At 35.3% G+C, this 24,440-nt stretch overlaps 1 protein-coding gene across 1 annotated transcript in view; it reads left to right on the top strand.

Moving 5' to 3' along the window:
- Positions 1-24,440, top strand: part of ATRNL1 (attractin-like 1) — a 548,413-nt gene that overhangs the window by 236,457 nt on the left and 287,516 nt on the right. The window contains exons 22-24 of the mRNA XM_009325920.1: positions 5,508-5,602; positions 6,226-6,304; positions 7,519-7,676. Coding sequence (XP_009324195.1) covers positions 5,508-5,602; positions 6,226-6,304; positions 7,519-7,676 — 332 coding nt within the window. The remainder of the gene's footprint in view (positions 1-5,507; positions 5,603-6,225; positions 6,305-7,518; positions 7,677-24,440) is intronic.

The following is a 24,440-nucleotide window of genomic DNA, read 5'->3' as shown; positions in this document are numbered from 1 at the left end:
GAACATCAGTTTTTTAAAAAATATTTATTTCAAACATATTAAGTGGGAAAATGTAAACATGGAGGATATTGATGGCATAAAAAAAAGTGAAATGCTGGATATTAAGATTTTACTGAAACAATCCAAAACTAAGATGAAAGTGTCTTCTGCATATTTCCAAAATATTGGGGATATGTAGAAGAGCAAGTAATTGTTAAAAAAATGGTGTGTTTCAGGTACATTCTTTTTCAGTTAACTTTTTTAAAAATAAAAGAACGCAACAGTCATTCTGTAATGTCATTAACATTTTTTCCATAGTTAAGAGAAGAGTCTATGCAGTGCTCAAGATAGTTAACTACTTAGTCTCTTAGAAAAATCATTATAGCTAATTGACACCTTGTGAGTTTAGAATGTGTTGAGAATTAAGTCTAGATTGAGGAAATATGTTTTGAAGAAAGGTGGGATTCATCTTCTAGATTTTTTTAATTCTTACAGAAAAATGAAAGTCACCAAAATGAACCACAGCGTGCATCAATGGTACTTCTAGAGAATCAAGCATTTTCTTCTATAATTCACTGAAATAATTCTATAAGTTTGTATGTTTAATTTTTGGATGTTAATGGCCATTGATAATATTTTGATTGCTACCTCTTACGGAAATGTTGTTGTTTGAATTTGTTTATTTTGTTTTCAAATTTCACCAGATTTTGAAAACAGTTTTAAAATCTTGTTTCTGTAGGTCAGCCAGATGAAAATTATAAGATTGCTTTTATCATCATGTTGCTCATGATGATTGATGTTCAGCATATTTGATGATTATGTTTAGTATTTGTTATCTCTGTGCTTTCATTGTCATCCTATGTTACAATATAAATGCAGTGAGTTTTTTTAGTTTCTGTTTATGTGATCCAAATTTATTTCCTAATTGAAGCAATCTGTTCTCTGTATGTCTTTATAAACAGAAGCACTTATAAAAAGTCTCATGTGTTCATGTAAAGGGTAAAAATACTATGGTGGCTTTTTAAAGGTTTAAAGTAGAAACAAAAATACATGGAGTAAAATCTCAGTCTTCTCTAAATTCCTGATTGTAAATATACACAACAATATATATCAACAGGATATACTGAATGTACTTTAAATAGCTATTTCTACATTTAGCTATTATACATTTGGCTATTTATACATTTAACTATTCAGAACAGGTCATACTCTTACAACTAAATTTTACTTTAAATTTTGTATTTATTTCCAGGCTAAGCTGTCTGGGCCGAATGGCACTATGAATTGGGAAATACGATGTGATGTACTGTGTAACTGCTTAGTTTGTTTATGTGCACTTAAGATGTATTGGCACAGACTGTGTTTCAGGGTTACGTTCAGGGTGGGGCTTGGCAATGGGAGGGAAAGTTGTTCTGCCTGCTTCAGTCTGTAGAAGGTGAAGCCATCTGGAGGAGAGGGAGGCGATATTTTCCCTGAGAGCTGCTGAATACATGTGGGGGAAGTCTCTCCTATCGTATAGGATGAAACAAATGGAAAGAGGGAGGAAGGGGAGAGAGACAGCAGCAGGATGCAATAGATGGAGGAGAGACTTCTGTTTAATTTCTACTCTCACTTTGAATTTCCTCTTAAGTTAGTTCTACTAATTTGTTTTCTAATAAAATCTAGCTTTAGAGCCTTCCAGAGATTTGGTATGTTTCATTTAAGAATAGGTCCAGGCAAATCTTTCTCAAAGTTTTGGCCAACCAGAAGTATCCTCACTATGAAAATAAACCTTCCTCCAAGCTGTGAAACTTCAGCATACTTTTGCAGTCCTCAGAAAGATGGGAAGGTGTGTTTGCTCAGTGTCAGCTCTTTCATTTGCACCTGACTTCATTTGCATTGTTGAATCATATAACTGCATTAGGCAGTGCTCTCTGCTTCATTCAAGTTGTACGCACTTCAGGTATCTTCCCTGAATTAGAATCGTCTATGAAGAGATAGGTATTTCTGCTTTGCAGCATCCACTCTGTGGCCAAGATAGGTTTAATGATTTGTCCCTCTCTACTGCAGGTCTCTCTGGAATAAAAACTTCTGAATAGTTCGGTGAAGATCTTTGCTTCCCATTTTGTAGGGCTGACTTGGCATAAGTTAAAGGTCCTTTGGCACCTTGAAGAATGCCAGGGCAAGTTCCATGTGTTGGCTCTCGGAACTCTTCTTGAATAACACAAGCTGCGTTGTTTAAGGCTCTTTGACTACTGCAGAGGAGATAATGGTCACTGTGTGGGATATGTAACTATCTTTGATACTATTAATGGAGTGATTACTAATTAGGAACTCCATAAAATACTTTGGGATATCTTGAGTATAAAAGGTGCCATACATAACCAACTGTTACTGTTTTTGATGATTAGTGTTTCAACTGTATTGTAGGTAAAAATGCAGTTTTTTAAAAAAAAGTGGCAGTATTTTTCTGATTTGTTACAGATGATAAAGTTATGAGGATCTGTATAGTTTAACATCTTTTATCAATGTAAGGACTTTTCCTGCCTTCCTTGAAAAACAAGTTCCTATTTTCTTGGCTTTTAGCAAGTAAAACATAAATTAAAAAGCAAGCAAACAAACAAACCAACAACAAAACAACAGCAACAACAACAAACCCCAGAAAAAAGGTAGCCATATTGTTTTAAGAGTAAATGACTGAAATTTTTTAAACTTGTGTGCAGAAAAGCTGTTCATTCATATATGATTGGGAGACGAGTCCTGTGTCTTTTCTCAGTTTTGCCTTATGATGAGATCTTTAAGTATATATCACTGCTGGTCTTTTGCTGATACTCTGCATCTCTGAGAGGGCACAATATGGGCTTAGAAGAAGACTAAGGCATTTTTAAATGGTCATTTTCCCTGTATTGTGAGCAAATCAATATTACCAGAAGGCCTGCCTACACTGCTTCTTGCATCGTGTAGCCTTTGCAGTAGCCAGAATTTCCGTAGGAGTTCATGCTGTAGTGCTTGTCCACCATACATTTACAATAATTCTGTTTGCAAAGATTCATGCTAAAGCAGTCATTTGTATTTCATGGGATCCCAAGTTGACCAGATCAGGAGATTTAGCATATCTATACATTATTCCTAGGCTTCTGGCCTTGCTACTCATGATAATTAAAGAGTTTATTAATCCCTTTAATAGGGATCAGTCTCTACTTGCCATCTTTTGCTGTCTTGCTACCTTTAAATGTGTTCTGGTGCAATGGTAATCTTACTGTTAAATATGTAGATATGGCACACTGTTACTAATAGAGTCAATGAGACTTTATTAATTAGATTTGCATAACTATAGAACTGTAGAGTAGTATTAATAAATAAATGGGGTCTTTTAATTTAATATTTGTTCATCTTTTGCCTTCATAAGCTTGCAAATATCTGATCAAAACTCATTATCTAAGACATCTAGATCAACTTATTCGAATAATGGAACTATAGTGACTCATAATAGAGAAAGTGGATGTTTCAGCTTCGAAGGTCATGGTAATTCCTTTCATGTAACTCCTTTATTTTCTAATTTTCTTTGCACGCTCTATAAAAAAAAAACAACACCCCCCCCACCCCCACCCCCCAAACATTTTCTTTAACTGTTAAGACAATACAGGGAGCTATATTCATGCTTCATTGACCAGTAGGCTTTTTTTCTCCTATGTCAAGCTTCCCATGGGATACAATAGAGTGTATTTTTTCAGATGATGTGTTGCTGCAGAGAAGGTGATTGTCAGCATTAAGCAAACTATTGAGTCCAACAAAAGGCTGACACAGCTTTTTCCTGCTTTGATTTAATCTTTCACTCTCTTTGTATTTACTGATTTTGGTTTTATGATCACATATTTTTTATTTGTAACACACTGCTCATGTGGTGTTGGTGACTAGTAGAATGTCATCAAGAGAGGGATTCAAAATAGGGTTTCAAAGTTATTCACTAGGATGTAGCATCAAAGACGACTTGCATCTAACCATATTTTAACATGCACAAAATAATAATCTGAATCATGTACACTTACAAGGCGCCTCCTTATTTCTTGTGACAGAGGAAAAAACAGAATCTTTTGATCTCTGTAGAACCATAATGGTCAAAGAGTTAGAAGATGTATTCTGTTAGATCTGAAGATACCTGCCCCTGTAACAGAGCATTTAAGGTCCTTCCACCGCACCCACCTCTGGTTCACAACTGACTGTTGCACAAGGATTATTAATCTGACACAATTTACGTCTCTGAGGGCTCTGCTGATTCTTGACTACCTGACTGCACTGAACATTGCCTGCTGGGATTCTACATGGCACCCTCTATGAATTGTAGCAACAGTCATCCCTGGTGACTGGCTCTTTTTCTTACATTACGAAGGTGCTGGAAACCTGCTTCACCTTGACAAATCCACCCCCCACACATCCCTACTCACCACCACCTGCAGAAAAGTTACTTTTCAGTCATTCCTAGTGCTATGACCCAACTAAAGGTTAACCTCATTCCTCCAACTTCGGGAACACAATGGGTTGGCTCAAAAGTTATGTCTTCTGACTTGTCCCAATCATTTTATGCTCCTTCCAGGAACAGTTAAGCATGGTTTGGGTCATCTGAGTATGGCCCTTTCTCCCTTCTACACCTATGCCAACTGTAGCTGGCCATCAGGGGAGTGCTGTTAGTGTGCGGTGACAGAAATGGCATGAATAGGAACTGTCTGGCAGACTCCATTCCTTTCATGGGTTGAAAGAAAAATGTGTAGAACAAATGTCATTGGGAAGTTAAATATAATCTTTTTGAGTCAATACTAAACTGCCACTTGTTTCTTTTGTATGAAAAGTTTATATATCACTTGCCACTTACAAAATCTCTTTGAATTCTGGCAATTTAGAAAGGATGTGCTTGGTAGTCAAATTATTTCTATAAAAAAATTCCATTGTGCCACTTTATTATTAGCAATCTTATTTACTATAGTATCATGCCTTCATACTGTATAATTTTACTATAGATGCAGCTGTTTTCCCCAAACTTTAAAACTAATAATTCTAAAATGTGTTATAGTAATGTAACTATGTAAACCATTTCTATAACGCAGTAAAATGTATGACTGTGAAATTAAAATATTTAAATGCATTTTGAACAGAATATTTGAATAATTATTTCAGAGTAAAATTAGGGAACTGAAAACACTCTAACAATACTTGATACTGTATTTTGGAATAGTTGCTTAACAAAGAATGACTATTTCAAGTTATGTGGAATAGATGCTCTGACTGCATGATAGAATCTCTTTCTTAATTTAGTTATTTTTCTTAAATTTTTTTTGTTACTACTTCACTTCAGGGTTTTTTTTTTTATTGCTTCAAGGCATTATAGTGCAAATACTTAAACAGTGAAGTCCATGTGAATAATTCTGACTTGTAGATTACTCCATGCTTTTTAAAATAAAAGTGAATAGTACATTTTTAGGTGCTTGCATAACATTTTATTAATATGTATACACTTGAATCTATTTTATTTTTACATTCTGTTTTGCCCACAGACAGTCTTTTGATCGACTACCAGTTCACCTTCAGCTTATTACAAGAGGATGATCGCCATCACACTGCCATAAACTTTATAGCAAATCCAGAACAGGTAAGAAAATGTTATTAACTTTAGACAAGTTTTGGAGAGTCATGATTAAGATTTCCATTGTATTTGACCATGATTAAAGGTTTGCCAGGTGCCTGTAAGGTATTAGAGATATTTCAAATCTTTTTTAAAACTGTAAATTGCATTCATTGGGAAAACTTTCTAAATGGTAGATGTACTTCAGATCAATGAATATTCAAAAAAATTATCAGCTGGTTTATTTTATTGTTGTTCCCATGGATAACAAGATTTAGTATCTTCCTGAGAGTATACCATTCAATTAAGAAATCTTTATTAGCAGATGAGAAAAGTAATTTCTGAATTATAATTAAAATGCAGCCATTTGCCATGTATTTTTTCTTTAGTTTTATGAAGAAATAATGAAATCAGTTTTATCACAATCTGAAAAGATAACTGGTGTGGTTATATGCTTACTCATACCCTGTTCTTACAGAAGCAAAAGAGAGAATTACCTTTGGCTCTGAATTACTACCACTTCTATTTATGTTTAAAATGAAAACCAGAAGATGATTAAAAGGCTATATTCAGTTATATGCAATAGATATATATTCAATACATTCTGACATATTTTGTTAACTTCAATATATTTTCTTTTTTTTATCCAGTCAAATAAAAATTTGGATATATCAATTAATGCATCAAACAACTTCAACCTCAATATTACATGGTCTATTGGTTCTACAGGTGAGGGTGAATTTTGGTACGACGACTTTTTCCCATATGATTTCATGATCCTTTAAGCTATTTTAACCTGATTGTCTCTTTGTTGCTAATTTTGATAATAGAACTTTACCAAATGTGTTCTTTTGCCATTATCATTATGCCATTGTTAATTATATTATTTAAACCTCAGATGATAATTTGCAATCTGAACAAAGCTTCATTAACATGTTAACTTCCTCTCCTATTCAATTAAAATTACTTTGATAGGAAAAGCTTGTAGTCTATTTAAATTTTTAAAATGGCAGTGTTATGAAATGCTGTGATTTTAATTAAGATAAATTGCTTCCTTAACTACTGAAGAGACTGAGAATTTATTTCTTTGTTTCAGTGTTCAAGCTAAAAATTTAATTATTAACCTTAACATTGATATCAAACAATAAAGTTCTTCTGTGTATGCTGATAAAGGAGCTGCTTATCTATTTTTCTCCAACTTTGAACCCCATTACTCTTCTTTGTTTTAAAAAGAAGGAAAAAAAGCTTTATTTAGACAGTTTCTCTGAATTGGTTTTATTGACTTTCTGAAAAAGCATCCAAGGAGAAGCATGATGCTTAAAATGAAAACGTACTAAAATAAAAAAAAATCTTTTTAAAGAAGGTTCAGAGTTCGTCTTACATGAACTCTTGAATTTCCTCATCAATGTAATTCTGAAGTATTGTAACATACCATAGTTAGTAAATGCTATTTATCCCTTTATTTTAACTTAGCACAGATACCCATATATTTGCAAAAAATGACACATGTTTATTAGTAGGTATGTTAATAAAGCTTTCATGAACAATTAAAACTCTACAGCAATAATGTAAGATGTAGACAAATTCACTTTCAAGTTTTATTAACCTGTGAGGTTTTTTTTGAAGTAGAATGTAAATAGAGGAAAGCATATTATCTGTTTAGCTGACCATAACAACTTTCTTCTAAAATTCGCGTAACTTCTGTCAATTTTATGATTCATTCATAATCGATTGAAACCAGAGTAGGAGTTTCTGTGAATTCTTTGTATGTATATGTAATATACCTGATGTGCCATGTAAACCATAATAAAGGGTTACTAAAGTTGTACAATGAAGACACCAAAAGTAATTCAAGAATTTAAGTTTCCTGTGCAAATTTACTTTGGCACCTTTAACGATGATTAATATTTGTCATAAATATATCTACATATGGTTTTTTTTAGCTGGAACAATATCTGGAGAAGAGATTCCTGTTGTTTCTAAGGCTAATATTAAGGAATACAGAGATAGCTTTTCCTGTGAAAAATTTAACTTTCGGAGCAACCCAAACATCACTTTCTACGTCTATGTCAGCAATTTCTCCTGGCCAATCAAAATACAGGTTAGTATGACTGTTTTGTGCTTATAAAGATGTTGACAGCTTTATATTGAATTCCATGTTTTCACTCATACAGAAAGTATACAAATAGTATTATTTGCATGCTGTATTTTCTGTGTATAAGAATTGTGCTTTCAGTAGTGAATCAGACTTCAGACTGTAGATTTTCAAATCTGAAATTAAAATTATTGAACATAAATGTTTATTTGTAATATATCTTGTGCATTTAGATGTATACATAAAGGAAGGCATACAAATATGTATGTATGTACCTAGATATTTGTGTGTAATCTTTCATTAATCATTAGCTTTCTTAGCCTCTGATTTTCTTAAAGGTTGAATGTTTACATCGTATTGCAATATTCCAAACTTCAGTTAACACTAAGTGTGTTTGGTTAGAATGTATATTCTTTTTTGACTTCACTGGAATCAATTTCACTGAGTATTTTCTGGAATAGTGAGATACTGTGCAGTGGCAGACTCAAAAAAATCAATGCAACGATGGTTGGTTCCCCAACCCCCCAGAAGTTTCAGCAATATTTATAGTTACCATTACTATAGCTGCATTTGTAAAATCTGTGTCCCCTGCACCAGTCAAGGAGCTTTTTATGTGGATGACCAGCTTTTGGCTATAGCTCCCTTATGGAAATAATTCCTAAAAATTAAATTGTTAAAACGATAGTAAAATTTCATAATTCCTAGTGATTTGCTCAGGAAACTGGAACAAGCTCAAAATACTTGCCAGTTAACCATAATTACAAATATTCCACAGATTTCCATTTTGGTGGACACCCCCTCCCTGTCTTTATAAAATACAGAGCCTGTTTCATATATATATATATATATATGATAAATCATAGACTCATAGAATGGTTTGGGTTGGAAGGGACCTTAAAGATGATCTAGTTCCAACCCCCCTGCTGTGGGTAGGGACACCTAGACCAGGTTGCTCAAAGCCCCATCCAACCTGGCCTTGAAGTCATGTGCTGGGGAACCTCCTGGATTAAAGGAGTCATCTTCTAAGTAAACTGGCAGAGAAATATTATTCCTGTGTTGTGTTAAGGAAAGCTAGACTTTTTCTTAACATGAATGTTAACTGTAAATATGTGTTACGCAGTGTCAAAGGATGAATTTGTGCAACTTACTGACATTTATGGATGTACTATTTTATATAAAAAAACCTGAAGGTTAACTGCTTTCTTTTCCTCTTCATATTAGGGGTATTTTTTACACTCACCAGTCCCACTTTCTAAGGATAGAACTTCAATTGCCAAATAGCCTTCCTAAACAAACCCATGAAACAATTTAAGCTGTAAATACATTACACGTTCCTTTAAGGAGGTGTATTTAAGAAGGTATATTACACCTTCCACCTTTAAGGTTGGAAGGTGCCTATATCATCATTGTAAGACAAACGTTATTAAGGTGATGTATTCCTAAGATGTGCAACTCCTTGTCAGATGTTGGCAGATTGCAGCTCCTTCCTGTGCTGTTTCCACTGCAGCATAACACCGTAATGGCAACATGTTTTAATGCTTGATAAAGGGAATCCCTGATGATTGGTTACATCCCTTCTTTTGTTTTTGTTTGTTTTTTTTTTTTTATCAGACTTTTCCTTATCTGCCACAGTTGCACAGATTTTTTTGTATTTATTTTTGAGGCACATTGAAAATCATCAGTCTAGACAGTTCTGTCTCAGAGATGATGATGCTTGTGTATTCCTTTCCTGTCCTGCTAATTTTTCATAAAAAACTTCTTCCATATAGAAAGGAAGTCCCTCCAATTTTATGCAGCAGAAAAGGAATGCTAAGGTCCAATTATGGAAACTGTTTCAGGATGTTAATAGTATCCTCTGTATTTGCCTTCCTAAATCAACAAGGTGGTTATTTAGCTCTCAACTTTTTTATGCTGTGATTTGTTCTTTGCCAAGGAAATATCTGAAGTTCACATTACCCATATAGATTTCTTAAGTTTGGTGCTCTAGCAGTAGATAAGATCTTCAAATGCTAAATGGAGTAGGGAGCTTTTCAGAGAAAACAAGTTTCGTTTTATATATTAAGTTTACAATTCTGTATATAACAGAAATCTAAAAAATATATGAGCCTTCCTAGGACTTAGGGTTAAGAAAGGGAAGTCATGGTTCATCCCTATCCAGAGGCTGAAGTTTCCAAGGCCAGTACTAAATGGGCTCACAGTTCTAATATTTATGATCTTCTACATCTGCATCTCTTAGCATACCAGATTTCACCTTCACAATATGCAAAAGTGGTTGATACCAGTCTATTACTGTATTAGAGTGTTGTGGTTTAACCTCAGCCGGCAACTAAGCACCGCGCAGCCGCTCGCTCACTCCCCCCTGGTTGGATGGGGGAGAGAATCGGAAGGGTAAAAGTGAGAAAACTCATGGGCTGAGATAAAGACAGTTTAATAGGTAAAGCAAAAGCTGTGCACACAAGCAAAACAAAACAAGGAATTAATTCACTCCTTCCCATCAGCAGGCAGGTGTTCAGCCATCTCCAGGAAAGCAGGGCTCCATCATGCGTAATGGTTACTTGGGAAGACAAACGCCATCATTCCAAACGTCCCCCCCTTCCTTCTTCTTCCCCCAGCTTTATATGCTGAGCATGACGTCACATGGTATGGAATATCCCTTGGGCCAGTTTGGGTCAGTTGTCCTGGCTGTGCCCCCTCCCAGCTTCTTGTGCACCTCCAACCTTCTCAGTCAGTAGAGCATGGGAAGCTGAGAAGTCCTTGACTAGTGTAAGCACTACTTAGCAACAACTGAAACATTGGTGTGTTATCAACATTGTTCTCATACTAAATCCAAAACACAGCACTGTACCAGCTACTAGGAAGGAAATTAACTCTATCCCTGCTGAAACCAGGACATAGAGAGCATCCATTTCAAGGATGATAATTCTTACAAAAATGATGTTACTGTTATACTGATGAAAGGACTCTTCAGGAGAGTCGAGATACTGATGATGGATTCGAGTTCTAGTTCGGAATGGAGAACTCTTCTAGATGGTCTCTGAATTAATTTTCAAATGGTCTAGAAATTAGTTTCCTGAATTAGCCACCTTTGCCTTTTTGTGGTGATTAAAGAGTTAGCTCTGTGTTCTAGTGCAGGGCTTTGGATGTCACGGAAGCTGGCCTGTGCATAAATGGTCTTAGACACTGAACTATTTGCACTGTAGTCCTTTCCACTAATGCAGTTATGCTGCATTGGTTAGATTGTGTTGGTTAAAAACGTAGTGATATTGTATATCAACTCAGTACTGAAGGTTTCATTTAATCCTGTTAGAGCTAAGGAAATTACCGTGGCTTCCTTGAGAAGTACTCTGTTTGTAGGAATAAGTAAGATAGCAACATGAAATTTGGCACATGCCTTTTACACAATACTTTTGTAGAGGACTAAATACTTCAGCACATCTAGCATTTTTCAAATACAATCTGAGTACCAGTCTCCTGTATTTACATTATTCATTGAGACTTGTCAAAAATAGATTATATAAAGAATGAGTTCCTAAGGAAGCAGAAATAGTGACCTTACTTCCCTTGTAACTGATATTTCAAGTTGTGTTGTTGATATACATCTCACTACTTTCCTTTTATGCCTCCTGTTATGCTGGCGCTGGAGCTAAGATTACTTGTGTCTTTCATTGGGAAGGTTTGGCTGTTGGTGTTGGAGTTACTGCTCTTATAATTTCATTTTCTGTAGGAGAAGGAACAGTACTCCTCATTATACAAGACACTTAGTTTCATTTTCTGTCAAAGTCACCTATATTATCTCTATTTTTGCATTCAGTTCTCTTCAAGGTTTTCATAACTACAAGGAAAAACTGTACATCCCAGCAGGTGATTGTTTATTTGGATCAGTGGCTCACAGTTGCTTCCTCAAGTACTTTTATTATGCATGTTACCTATTCAGCAAGCTTGGAGTTTTTTTCCTAAATCTTAATAAATCCCTGGTGATTCTAACACAAAATATCCTCTTTCGAAATACGATTTCCTGACTTTGAAAAAGGATATGTGATGGTTGTGTCCATACAACAATTTCCTGAAGATGTGCTGGTCTCTGATAACTCTTTGCCAGCAACTACCCAGTGACCTATTTTGGTTTTTTTGTCACTGGTGAGCCTAATGACCTCAGAATACAAGTTCTTCAGCACTGGATAGCAGTGAATTACTTGCCAATCATAGGAACTATGTAGGAAATTTTCAGTTTCAGATGAAGTCCCGCTCTCCGTATAAAGTTGTACTCCAAGTTCCCATTAGTCAGCACCCTTCTTTTGTCCATAATGGCTACAGGCACACAGCTGGGTGCTCAGTCGGGAAGAGAGCTCTGCAGCCCTCAGGGGAAAACGCTGCATTTGAATTTCCTAATGCTAAATGCATTTTATTTAGCTATGTGATCTCTTCTTCCTTGACATCAAAGGAGAAGCAGAAATGTGACATGGTTGCATAAGGGACCAGTAGAAAGATGGTGATATAGGACACCTGCAGCTTGGAGCTCTTTCCACAAATAGACCTGTTATTGGGTGTAACATGGACAGCTACCAGTTTTTCTTGGAAGTATGTAGTAGTTATATGCTGGCACACAAATGTTGGATATTTTCCTGTTGAATTATTGGAAGGGTTTATACCACACTTTTTTCTCCATTTCCTGTAATGCAGGAAAGTAAGGATGAATACAGAGCCATAAGCTTAGCTGTTCCAGAGTTTCACAGGCAACAGTAGTTTATGCATCTTTTCAGAGGAAGTCTGTATAAAGTATCTTTATTATTAGAGGGTTCAAGTGTCCAAGTAATAGGACATGATTTATCATCCAGACTTACCATCCCTATGTTTGACTGAGTGTCTGTGACAGTCCCAACCCTTTAGGTGTGCCATGTCTTATGTATCTGTTAAATAGGACTCCATGAGAAAATGCTGTTGTCTTAAATAGGCTAGATTTCTGAGCAGAATTTGTGGCAAAGCCCCATAACTTGTTTCTGCTCATTTTTATTTTATTTTGAGAGCAGCTGTAATTCAGACTCCACTAGTAATGGAATTTGAAGGCTGTAACATTTATTGAAAAGCTGTAACTCAGACTGTAACCAGCACCTCAAATAATGGCCAGTGGTCCCTGAAGTAGTAAGCAGTCATAAAGCTTGGGCTTCTGACAGCTATGCAAATATTAATAACAGCAGTAACAACATGTTCTTCAGTCTCAGGAAACTAATTTTATGGCAAGGGACTTTTGTCATTGAAGCTGGTAACAGATGTCTTTTTTTTCATCAGTTGCTCCCATATTCTGAAAAGTAACAAGTGCATATGAAACAAGCAAATACCCTTAAAACGCTGTCCTGGCTATCCGGTTGATGTACTCTGTCTCTAAGGACAGCAATAGCATTACTGCTTCCGGATCAGCTGCTTTCATGCACCTATATCTCTTTATAACCATCAGACTTGTAAGTCTGATCTCAACTTGTGCCTGAGCAGCAAAATTTTCTACCAGTTTTAAAGCCATATCAGGAGATAATAACTGTTCTACTAGTTATTTCCTTTCCTCCCTAAAGTGTAAATGAATGATTCACAAGTGTCTGAGTTTTAATTGGGAGGGTCAATTTAAATTATAAAGTTCAACCTCAGCAGAAAAGCACTGCCTGGCAAAATTAGGTTTGTATTTAATGAAAAAAAAATCTTGTTATTCAGTTTTGATCATAAAATAGTTAATCCCTTACATGTTTCTGTAGCATAGAACAATTATTGTTACAGCGAAGTTAGACGATGTTAGTGTACACATAGAATGCCCAAATGTGTTGGAAAGAAGGAATTTAATTCTTCTTAAACAAGCCTACTGCAAGCTTTAGTAGCATATTGTTGGGTTCTTTTTTTTCCTGCACTGTTGTTTCTGAGGAAGACTATCTTTGGCACCCTGTATTAGTTTTTATGCCAAAACAGAATAATGAATTATGGTAAAGATTTACATTTTATTTGTATGTAGCACAACAAATAATCAAAATACTTCATATAGTAAGCATATACAGCCCACTTCAGTGGGCATAGTGGTGTTGGGTTGACAGTTGGACTCGATGATCTTAGAGGTCTTCTCCAACCTTAATGATTCTATGATTCTATGATTCTATGATATATAAATTTTCAAGGGATTTTTTCTTTTTTAAAGGGGAAACTAGAGTTCTTTCAGCTTACTGGATCCTGGTTCAGAATTGATTTTCTTTCCCCTGCTAATAGCCTGCTGTAGCAACTGAAGGAGGATTTTAATGTAAATCAAGAAGCATATCTACCCTTGTAATAAAATTTATTGCGTATCATAATTTATTTCAGCTTTTTTTGTTTGGCGTTCATTTTGAATTTTTAACATTCATGAATGACTTACACTGTTGTAAAAGCTCCAAGAAGTAAAACTTGTCAGTCACTGCCATTAGAAGTTAAAACAGCAGCACAAACCTAATCACTAAATTAACAAATAAAAATCAGAGCTTTTTGGTTTTTAAAACCTTTCCGAATTTTACAAAGGTCATGATTCTGGAATCTTTGCTTGGAAAATATGTATTTATCCACATGTAGCTGTGCTTGTACAGAACCTCCTCCTGTCAGTGATTGCATACCTAAATCTAATTTCTATGATTTATGGTGAACGATTCAATTTCTGAGTGCCTTAATGGTTTTCATAGAGGCTGCTGAGTAACTACGTATAGCTATGTGTGAAGACACTGTAATTCTTGAAACACTAAACAGGTATTGATAATGAAGTGGATACATTAGCTTCCAAAATGACTTTGAGGTTTTCTTACAGTAAATATAAAATCCCTCTTAAAAAGAGGTTTGAAGGTAGTATACTGAGGACAAAAACCTGGGAAATCCACCAAATCATCATTTAGTTGCAATTCTGCAAGGAGCAGGAAATTCTTTTGGAACAGGAAAAAAAAAAACAACAGGAAAAGAAGGCATTTAGTAGTACAGGGTTGGGTTAGTTTATAGATGACTGAAGTATAACCTAAAATGTAAATATATACTTAGCTTCAGTTTTCAATAGGGATGATGATATTGATCATAGTGTAAAGTCAGGATTGATAATAATTAACATGTATTTATGAAAATTATCCTCAACAGAGTTGGACACAAAACTCGAGCTTAAGGTGTTCAGATTAGGCACCAGGTAATATCCATCCTAGAAGCTGAAGGAAGTGACATGTGAAATTGCAGGGCCAAAAGCAGGAGGGTAGGACCGTGAAACTGGAGAAAAGCAAATGCTAGTTTGTTTTCTGAACATAGCAAAGTAGTGATCCAGGTACCAACAGATTTAGTAATATATAGTGCTTTGGAAAAGATTTTGGAGTTTATAGTATAATATTTAGTATTTTGTCACGCTTTATGCATTGGCTGTAGGCACTAAGTTGGACAATAAGGGAATTAGCTAACTATTGTAAAGTAGGAGAATGTATATCTAAAGCAACAGAGATTTTGGGTAACAGATCACGTGGCTGCTCATGATACATTTGCACTTCGATATTCTGCCAGAGTGGCTCATCTAATTACCTTTCTGGTCACGGCAGAGTGGCAACATTTAGTTTGTTTGACAGAAAAAAGACTGGAGATTCAGATTTATATCTTGCATAGGATTGTTTCTTATATCTGATTAAAATATATGAAAAGATGTTTTCATTGTTTCTCAATTCAATGTAAATGAGAGTTTTTGCTCTAGAGTTATTTTTTAGAAAAAACAACTCCACTAAGTGAAGGAATTCAAAATTATTCTAAAATTGAAATCAGTGGGACAGCAAGCATGGAGGTAGAGATTCATTTCTTTCAGTACTAGATTCTAAAACTAAACTCCATTCTGTTTTTCAACACATTAAATACCATTATTAAAAATTCTGTGTCATAGTTGCATTATTGCAGGTATATCTGTTACATGTGTAATTATTGCATTATATAAAGTAGTTGAAAATTACTACCCAAATATGGACTGTTACAGTAATTATGATTACCTTTTTTCTTTCTGAGGTAATCAGACATAATACCAGAAACCCACTGGTTCTTGCCGTGGAAAATTGACTCTCTCTAATATCTATAATTTATTTCCTTGTAGTTGCAAGGCCAATTGTGTGGAGAATAAATCATAAGGCTGTATAATATTCCCAAAAAACTTAATCTGCCCAAATCCAATATAGCATTTTTCAAAATACTTCCCATGAATCCTGAAGTATTGCTAAAATGAGGAGGTGTTTTTTGATGATTAGATTATACCTTTTTTCTTTAACAAATAGTGATAGAGCTGTTAACATTTGTCTTAAAATATGCCGGAACAAGGTTGCCAACTGTATTGTGCCAACTTCTACACCACTCCAATAAATGTAAATCTTAATTTCATGACTCTCCCTGGTACATTTCTTTTTCCAATCACCTTAGAAAAGGTTTAATATGAGCCAACAGAATATCTGTAAATATTTAACATAGTTGATATATTTCTCAGAAAGCAGAACCACTGCTAATAGTTCAGCTGATGATTTCAGGGAACCAAAACGCCTAATTAAGCGACAATTAGTCCTCAATGATGCATAGTTTTAATTGATGTATAATTTGAATGTCTGAGATAAGAACTCCTGTAACTGATGTGCCAATTGTGTAGGGTTTTCTTTTCCAGGCAGACCAAGGCACCACCTACTGGTAGCTGTATAACACAATAGAGATGTATAGATACGGTATTTGCTAATAAAAATTATCTCCCTGTGATATTTAGCAAGTAGATAGTGAGATTTTTTCTGTAATTTCCATTTCCCTTATCTACTTAATTAAGTAAATTGTAGTTAGAACATTTAGAATGAAATAGAAAATATTGCTCAAAGATAGCTTTTATTTGTTCAGGACTTTTGATTAGCTATAGGAAAATAAATCAATTATTCATCTTGGGATTTTGCGAGGGAACATATGACAGGGTATAAAAACCTGTTTTTTTAATAATAAGAAAAACCCCTTCAAAGATTAAGATTCTCCCTGAAGAAAACATCCATGCCTTGTTGAACCACAGAAGCATGTAAAGGTCATACACAGTGGCTCCCACAGTCAGAATAATGTGAAAGTAAATGTTTGGCTCATAGGGAATCAGAACGGAAATGGGAAGATGGTGGTAGGGAACAGATATTTTCATCCTATTTATCATGACTGTCAGTTCTAGAAACTTTAGTTACCCTCTCTAATCAGGATTTTATAGATAAATGTGAACAGCATACAGGATTTCTGTTTCTCATATTTTTGTTTAAATTTGGGTTTGTGCCAAACTGGACCAAATTCATGTTTTTCAACATTTCTTAATAAACAAAAAGTTGGTTTTGGTCCAAAATCAACTTAAAAATTCCAACGTAAGGTGTTTGTGAAGTAGGCTCCTCAGGAACCCCCCATCTGCTGAGTAGCGATGACAATATTGTCAGTCTCACCAACATGATCGTGGTCCTGACACTGACAGGAATTTCAGGTTTTCAAGTTAGGGTAGCTTTTGGGTTTCCTAAGGTCTTCTGGTTACAGGTGGTTTTGCTGATCAGGCTGCTCTGAATTGTCACTCAGAGCTGCAAGATATCTGGAATAACTGTATCCCCTTGTCTAAAAACACAAACCAGAGCTCATTTATGTCATATGATTGTCCTTCAGCAGCAGCACATGGTCACTTGTCCCATGAATTGAAGGCTCCAAATCTGACCTCTGAGCACTGAACCAACAGGGTATGTCACAGTGAACTGTCTCTGAGCCAGCAACCCCGGAAAAAGTAGTTTTCAGCTCTAGGTAAACTTGTCAGCAATGACTGGAAATAGAGCTCTGGGGTTTTTTTTAGGACTTCAGAGCTTAATTCCTCAGGCTGTGGCAAGCTAGCTAGAAACTGTAGGGGTGCTTACAGCTGAGTTTGCAGAGCTCTCTAACTCCCAGCTTTCCAAAAGCACTGAAACTTCAGAAGTTGAGGCTGTTTATCTGCAGGACCATTCTCAGGAGTGGGCTAAGGTGCCATCAGCATCCTTAGCATGAGGAGTCCTACCTTAGATTAAGCAGACATTCATGCTTAAGAACGTTTCTTCTAGTGAATCAGTATTTTTGATGGCACTCTAATGTGCAGGAGTTATTGCAGTCACAGATGCAAGAAGTTAAACTTTATATATGCTGCTAGAAGACAATCCTTGAGAATGGAAAATAGTTGCCTTATATTGATTTTTGGGACCTCTTCTAAGGTATTTTTGTTGTGATGAGCTAATTCACGTAGACCTCAATCTTTTGCAAAGCTAGGTATTAATTTTTTAACCATATAGTCAATGTATTAATTTCTATGATGAAATAACAAAATGAAAATATTAGTCAGTGAGACTCCAGGATTTTCAAATCCAGAGCCATTCCATGGTTCCTCATGGATTAACTAACGCTTACATGGTTTGAGCAGAGCTAACCAATGTGAAGATGTGAGGAAGTCAAAGTCCATAATTCCTGAGAAACAAGGAAGGAATAGCACAAAGTTGGGCAGAATCACAAGCTCGCTCTTTAGCAAGATGACCAGCTCAGACCTGCAAACTTGGCTGTTAATTGGGCAGATATTGGGGAGCTACTGTGCGCTTTGTTAGATTGTAGTGTGAAAGCTCACTTCTTTAGACTGTGCAAAAGGATGCTAGGGATGTGATTCTGTTTGTTTTCATTATGAAATGTTGACTGTTAGTTTTCATTTTGGAATGCTTTAAGGACCTTTAAATTGTGGTAATGGTGTCATTTTAGAAATCTCCTGATTTCTTTATTATGTGGAAGCTAATTGTGTATATTTTGAAGGAACAGAAAAAAAACCCCAAAACTGCTTGGTCTGTATTAGGCAAACATATTCTGTGCCTTCAGGGAGGCAGTACAAACAACTGTCAGGCACAGAGAGCCAGATAAACATATTAAACAAGAGGGTGGAGAGCTTGCAGGTCATCTGCTTTTTTAAAAATCTGGCTTTAAGTACATTAGTTACTTGTCATTACTTTTTCATGTAAGCACTTGATTTCATTGCTACTTTGGTGTTTTATCTCATAGATGATAAATCCAGAAGGGGCTGCTGTGATCATATAACCTGAAATGAGACATAAAGTAAAGCATAGGGTTTCACAAATTAATTGCTGTTTGAACTAGACCATATATTTAAAAAAAAAAGATACAGTCTTGGCTTAAGCATTTCTAGAAATGGGATACGCACTAGACTCCTACTGAATAGTTCTGACTGTTAATTATTGCCACTGTTTAAAAACATGTGATTCATGGTAAGTGTAGCTTTCCACGGGCTAGTCTTGAAATATGGTTTTATGCTAGAAAGAAGAGCTTCCTCCTATAAAGGATGTGCTGTTGTAAATACTTACCATGTACTCCATCACCTGTTCTTCAGTTTTTCTGCAAACTGTCATTCTTGTGGCTTTTCTCTGAACCCTCCAGTATTTCAGTATCCCTTGAGAATTATGGATGCCAGAACTGGATATGCTTTTCCAAGCATGATTACATCTGTTTCAGATACAGAGTTAATGACGTGCTTGAGGGGCCAGAAAAAGCTGCTTTTCAGCAGCTCCCCCATGGGCCACGCTGTGCTGCTGAAGGAAGCAGAGCAACCTTAGCACCACCTTTCCTGCTCGCTGCTCTTGTGACTCCAGTCCACCCTTTTTGCTACATTCAGTATTTTCCTCTATATATCCAAGATTACCATAGCCCTTTCGTCACAGCATTGGGAATTTAATGGTTATCTATCGTAACCCCAAATGTTTTTCAGTGTCACTGAGTCCAGAATAGCATCCTTGAGAATGATCATCATTCTTTGATTCCACGTTTATACTACTAAAGGCAGTTTTTATTACTTTACCTTCCCCTTATCCTCCTGTACAAATGGCTTGGTAAAAATGACCTATTATTTTCACTTTCTTCCCTCGGCATGCCAAATAAAAATATATTAATAAAGATACCGTTTTCTTCCCAGTTATTGACAAAAGCTTTAAATAACACTAGAAAACAAAGATCCAAGGACTTCACTGTGCCTTGCATTAGAAACACATTTGTACAAATGCAAACCTCTATTTGCAATTACATTTCACATTAGTTAAAGTTTAATACCTGCCATGTTGAATTTATATTATTCTAGTTTCTCAAAGTGGTGCTTTTGCTGGAAGCATTAATACAATCTCTTCGTATGTATAAACAGTAAAATATCCAGAAGGAGTAGAAGTTCTGTTACTTGTATTGTATTGCTATGTATGTTGTAGGGAATGGGTTAGGAGATGGTCTATGTAGGCATGAATTGGAGAGTAGTGATCTCCTGTGAAAACGTGTAAGAACTGCTGGTTATAGATTACTTGTTTTGAACACATATTCTTGAAGTTGATAAAATGAATTTTTAGACCAATATGCTCTACAAATTTTGCTATTCTATTCCTACATTATTATTTGTCTTACTTGAACTTTATTCATAGTTCTAATCTTCCATTCTCTTACCCCTTGATGAACATCATACCTTACACAAAACTGGGGGAAGGTGAATCTTCAGCCTTTCTTTCCTTCCTTTTTTCTTCTTGTTTCCTGATGTCCTCATTTTGCTTTTTCATCTTTTCCTTTTATTATTATTCTTTACTGTGACAAGAAAAATATGCAAGACTGACATTGGTACAGATTGCAGTCTTGCTAAAATTGCCATATTAACTAGCAGTCCAGGTAGTGAAAAAACATTCAAGCTGTCAGATATTCTCAAATGAGTGAAATAAAAGCTGTTTGTATGTATATAGAATCATCATTACTCCTTTGTCTCGTAATACCATCTTTGTGCAGGCTTTGAATTGTTTTTATTGAAGGTAATTTTATTTTTGTTTTATTCCCAGTGGTAGTCTGAGAAATTCTCTGCTGTGTACATATGAGATTTTTACAGAATGACTAATTTTCACTCATAACAAAGTTTTTGTATTAATTATCTCTAACGGAAGTGTTTCATATTGGGTTTCTTCATCAAATTAATATAGATACAGCACATAATTCACTTGCTGCGGATACAGAAGTTCTGAGTCTGGGAAACACAGAATAGTTTATGTTGGAAGAACCTCTGAATGTCTTCAGTCCAACCCCCCTGCTCAGAGCAGGGCCAACGTCAAAGTTAGATCTGATTGCTCAGATCCTTGTCCAGTCAATTTTTTTCCTTGTATATCATGTTGCAGTTTATGTCCATAGTATCTAATCCTCTTTCTGTGCACCTGTGAGAAGAGTCTGACTCTTTTTTCTCTGCAACCTACCCATTAGGTGGTTGGAGACAGCGATAAGATCCCTTCTTTGCCCTCTCCTTAAGACGTTCAAAGTTAATGACTTATTACTATGTGGTAAACTGTGAGCTCAATGAATTTACAGAAGACATTAAGATCAATCCCGGGAACTCAGTGCAATTCAGTGCTTTCTCCTTGAAAGTCCCCCTAACACCAAGGATTTAAAAATAATGAAAATGGTTATAAATCCTGAGGTCATTATTTAAAATAATAAGTTGTATAATATAAATACAAGATAAGTTTATTTTGGTATTTATCCAGCCGTTAGGCCTTTTGCGTTCCATATTTATATCTGCCTTCTTGAAGAAAAAAATGTTACTTAAATGGCATCTGGATAGTCTCCTAAGACAGAATGAGATGTGGCTTTTGTAGACACTAATTCTAATCATCATAAAAACAAAATGTGTGAACAGTATTTTCTGAGATAAATGTCATTTTAAATTTTATCCTGTCAGATCTTATTTTTTCCCTTTTGGAGTTGCTGTCCCAGCGAGTGGCTACTTTCAAGACCATAAGTTACTTATTATGCCTGCATAGGAGAATTAACATGTAATGCTAGAAAGTGGTATGATCAGATGTTTCTCTCCAGAAACCACCTGAGAAACTTGTAACTCTTACCATGGAGGGGACTTTGTACTACTTGTAGTTGCAAGCCACATCCATCCAGAGCATAACATATGAAGTGCCTTTTCAGTTTAATCTTTCTTTTCAGCTGATACCTTTCCTTTGTAGCATAATCATTGTCCTTACTGAACTCTGGGTCTTTTTTTTCCCCTTTCTGGCATATGATTATTTAAATATACATTCCTGTATTGAAAATTTGACAGTGCTTGTGTGTACACACTAGAGGTTGGAAAGAACAAGGATGAAGTACATCTCTTCAGTAGCAGCAAGGGTCAAAAAGGGGAAATAGTGTAAAGCAGCATTTAAACTGAAATGTAAGGGTGGAAGCGTTACAATTTTTTATTGTTACTGTTAGAAATTGCAGCGTTGGTGGTGAGATTTCAGTGGAGAAAGTTTTCATAACGTATGTTCAAAAGGTTTAAAAGGAACTTTTTGACTCTGCTTTCTCATTGGGGATGAACATCACTCATTAACATGAGCACGGTGTAAGTGTATCACTGCATCTGTGCCAAAGTTGAAGGCATTCAGTGGCATTCTTTGAAGTGCTTATGTCAGCTCTTCAGTGAGAATATAACAAAAGATGTGTTCTGCCCTAAATAACAGATATATTAGCACTTTTGTGGTTAAGTCCCATGTGCATCAGTAAGAACAGAATTTTCCTTAGCTGTTGCCTTCTCTTTAGACATTAGAAAAGGCGAAAAGCTATTTAATTCATATCTTACCTGTATTAACTACTGTAAGCCGATAATGCTTTTTTTGTAAAATGATTACACTGTGGTTTTTTTATTGTTTTTTTTTTTTCCTAAACTAATAACACTTCATTTATATTCTATGGGCATTAACCACAGAACTTCTTTTGTTTTGAAAATCCTTTTTAAAGCTGTATTCATCTATGGTAAGGCTAGTGGTGGTAAAAAATCAGTTGCAGATGTATTATTTGCAAAGTAATCAATTCAATTCTCCATTCTAACTAGAAGAGGCATCCTGAGGAGGTGGAAAAAATTACACTAATCTGATATGCTTGGATCTTGTCTTTGTTTCATTGTAAAGATTGATTTACATCCACTTCCTTTGAATTTTATTTAGAGTTCATATAAATAAGGGCTACTTGAAAACATATTGAACATGGTTATAATCACCCTCTTCTTTTGACAATCCTTTGTCTTATTTGGTCTTATTTTGGCTCTTCTTAGGAACTGGGCATATTTAAATGATGTGTTCATCTTCTGTGTTAATTATTTTGACCTGAACAGTGTCTCAAATTATGTGTTTAAAGTAAGTTTGGAAGGGAAGCGTACAGTAACTTTTCAGTCCTTGGTTTTCATGCATACTAAGTATTATTTTGTTCAAGATTTGATTCCATTATTAATCTTTTCATTAAAATAAATTTTACTTATCTTTTACTAACTGCTGATGTATATAGTAATTTACAAAAAGTGAAGGGCTACAAGTTTTATATGCTAGGCTCCAAGTCTTGCAAATATACATGGAACATTGAAGTGGTCTTCTGACATCTTAGTAATATAGGCTTAGGGCCGGCAGGAACCTTTTCCATCATCAAGATGATGTTACCTGATGTTGCAAGCAAACATTTTCATAAATTCATCCATATGTTTTAAAAAGCATATTTCATCACTATTTGAACTTTAAAATATTTTCACAGAGCTCCTTTATTTCCACAAATGTAATCATTCAGTTTATACATATTTGTTATTGTGCAGCCATTTTCTATGACATCAGTAGCTCTTAATTCTTCCTGGTGTTTACCCCCTTTCGTGTATTTATACATGGCTATCATATTCTTTATCAGCCTTTGATTTACCCAGCTAAGGAAGCTCTATTCTTTGCCTTTGGTAAGATTCATTTTCTGTTCCCCTCCTGGCCACCCTAATGGTTCTTCACCTTCACTCTGAACTCATCTTTGAACAGAGTGACAATGCAGTATACAGTTATTAGTCTGTCAAGACATCGTTTTGCAGTTAGAAGATTAAATTGCACAGTACCATTGCTACCATTACAATTTCGGTTACTCCATTAAGATGCGTCACATTCCGTTTGTGTTTTTCTTTATGCTTGGCTGGTGTAGTTTGAGGAAGTTGCTATAGTGGTGATTATTCTACACCTGTTGTAGTAGCCAAATGTAAAAGAGCCAGGACTTCTGATTTTTGGAAAAAAAAAAGGCATAATAATTTAACATAAAATAATGAACTGATTTCATTTGAGGTGACAAGTTCGAATGATATTCTAGTATGACAGAACTTAATATTTTAAAGCAGTCAGTGAAAATCTGTGTGTGTAGTTGCAATGTGTAGACTCCTTATCATACTACTACCAATGTGAATTGATGCTCCCGAATTTAGAAATGCTCAATCAGATCATTAAATGGAGTCTAATCTGTGGGATGCTTTCACATAGTTTATCATTCACAGTGATAAACTGCATGATACTATGATATTAAACCATCAGTTTCTGTTCAGGTCCACTTATACGGTCTCTCCATTAGCATGACTACTGAGTTACTGGGGTTGCACTCACTATGGATGAATTGCTTTGTGTGTGAATTTTTATTTTTATGAAATGCCCTACTGCTTAAATTCTTGCTCATATTTTTTAAACTGATTTTCATGATATTTAAACATTACCTTTGTTTAACCTCAGTCAGTATGGTGAAATCAAGCAAATTATGGAGGAAGGCATTTTTTTATTTTGGTATTTTCAATTTAAATTGACAAATATACCAGATACAGTAGCGACAATTTACTAACAATATGATAGCAGGTGTTCTAAGGTTAATTGTGTTTTCTATCAGAAGAAACTTAATGCTAAATGGTAGATCATTGCAATA

This window comes from Pygoscelis adeliae, unplaced genomic scaffold (assembly GCF_000699105.1).
Source record: "Pygoscelis adeliae isolate BGI_AS28 unplaced genomic scaffold, ASM69910v1 Scaffold4, whole genome shotgun sequence".
NCBI classification, from domain to species: Eukaryota; Metazoa; Chordata; class Aves; order Sphenisciformes; family Spheniscidae; genus Pygoscelis; species Pygoscelis adeliae.
This window is presented reverse-complemented; position numbering and strand designations above follow the sequence as displayed.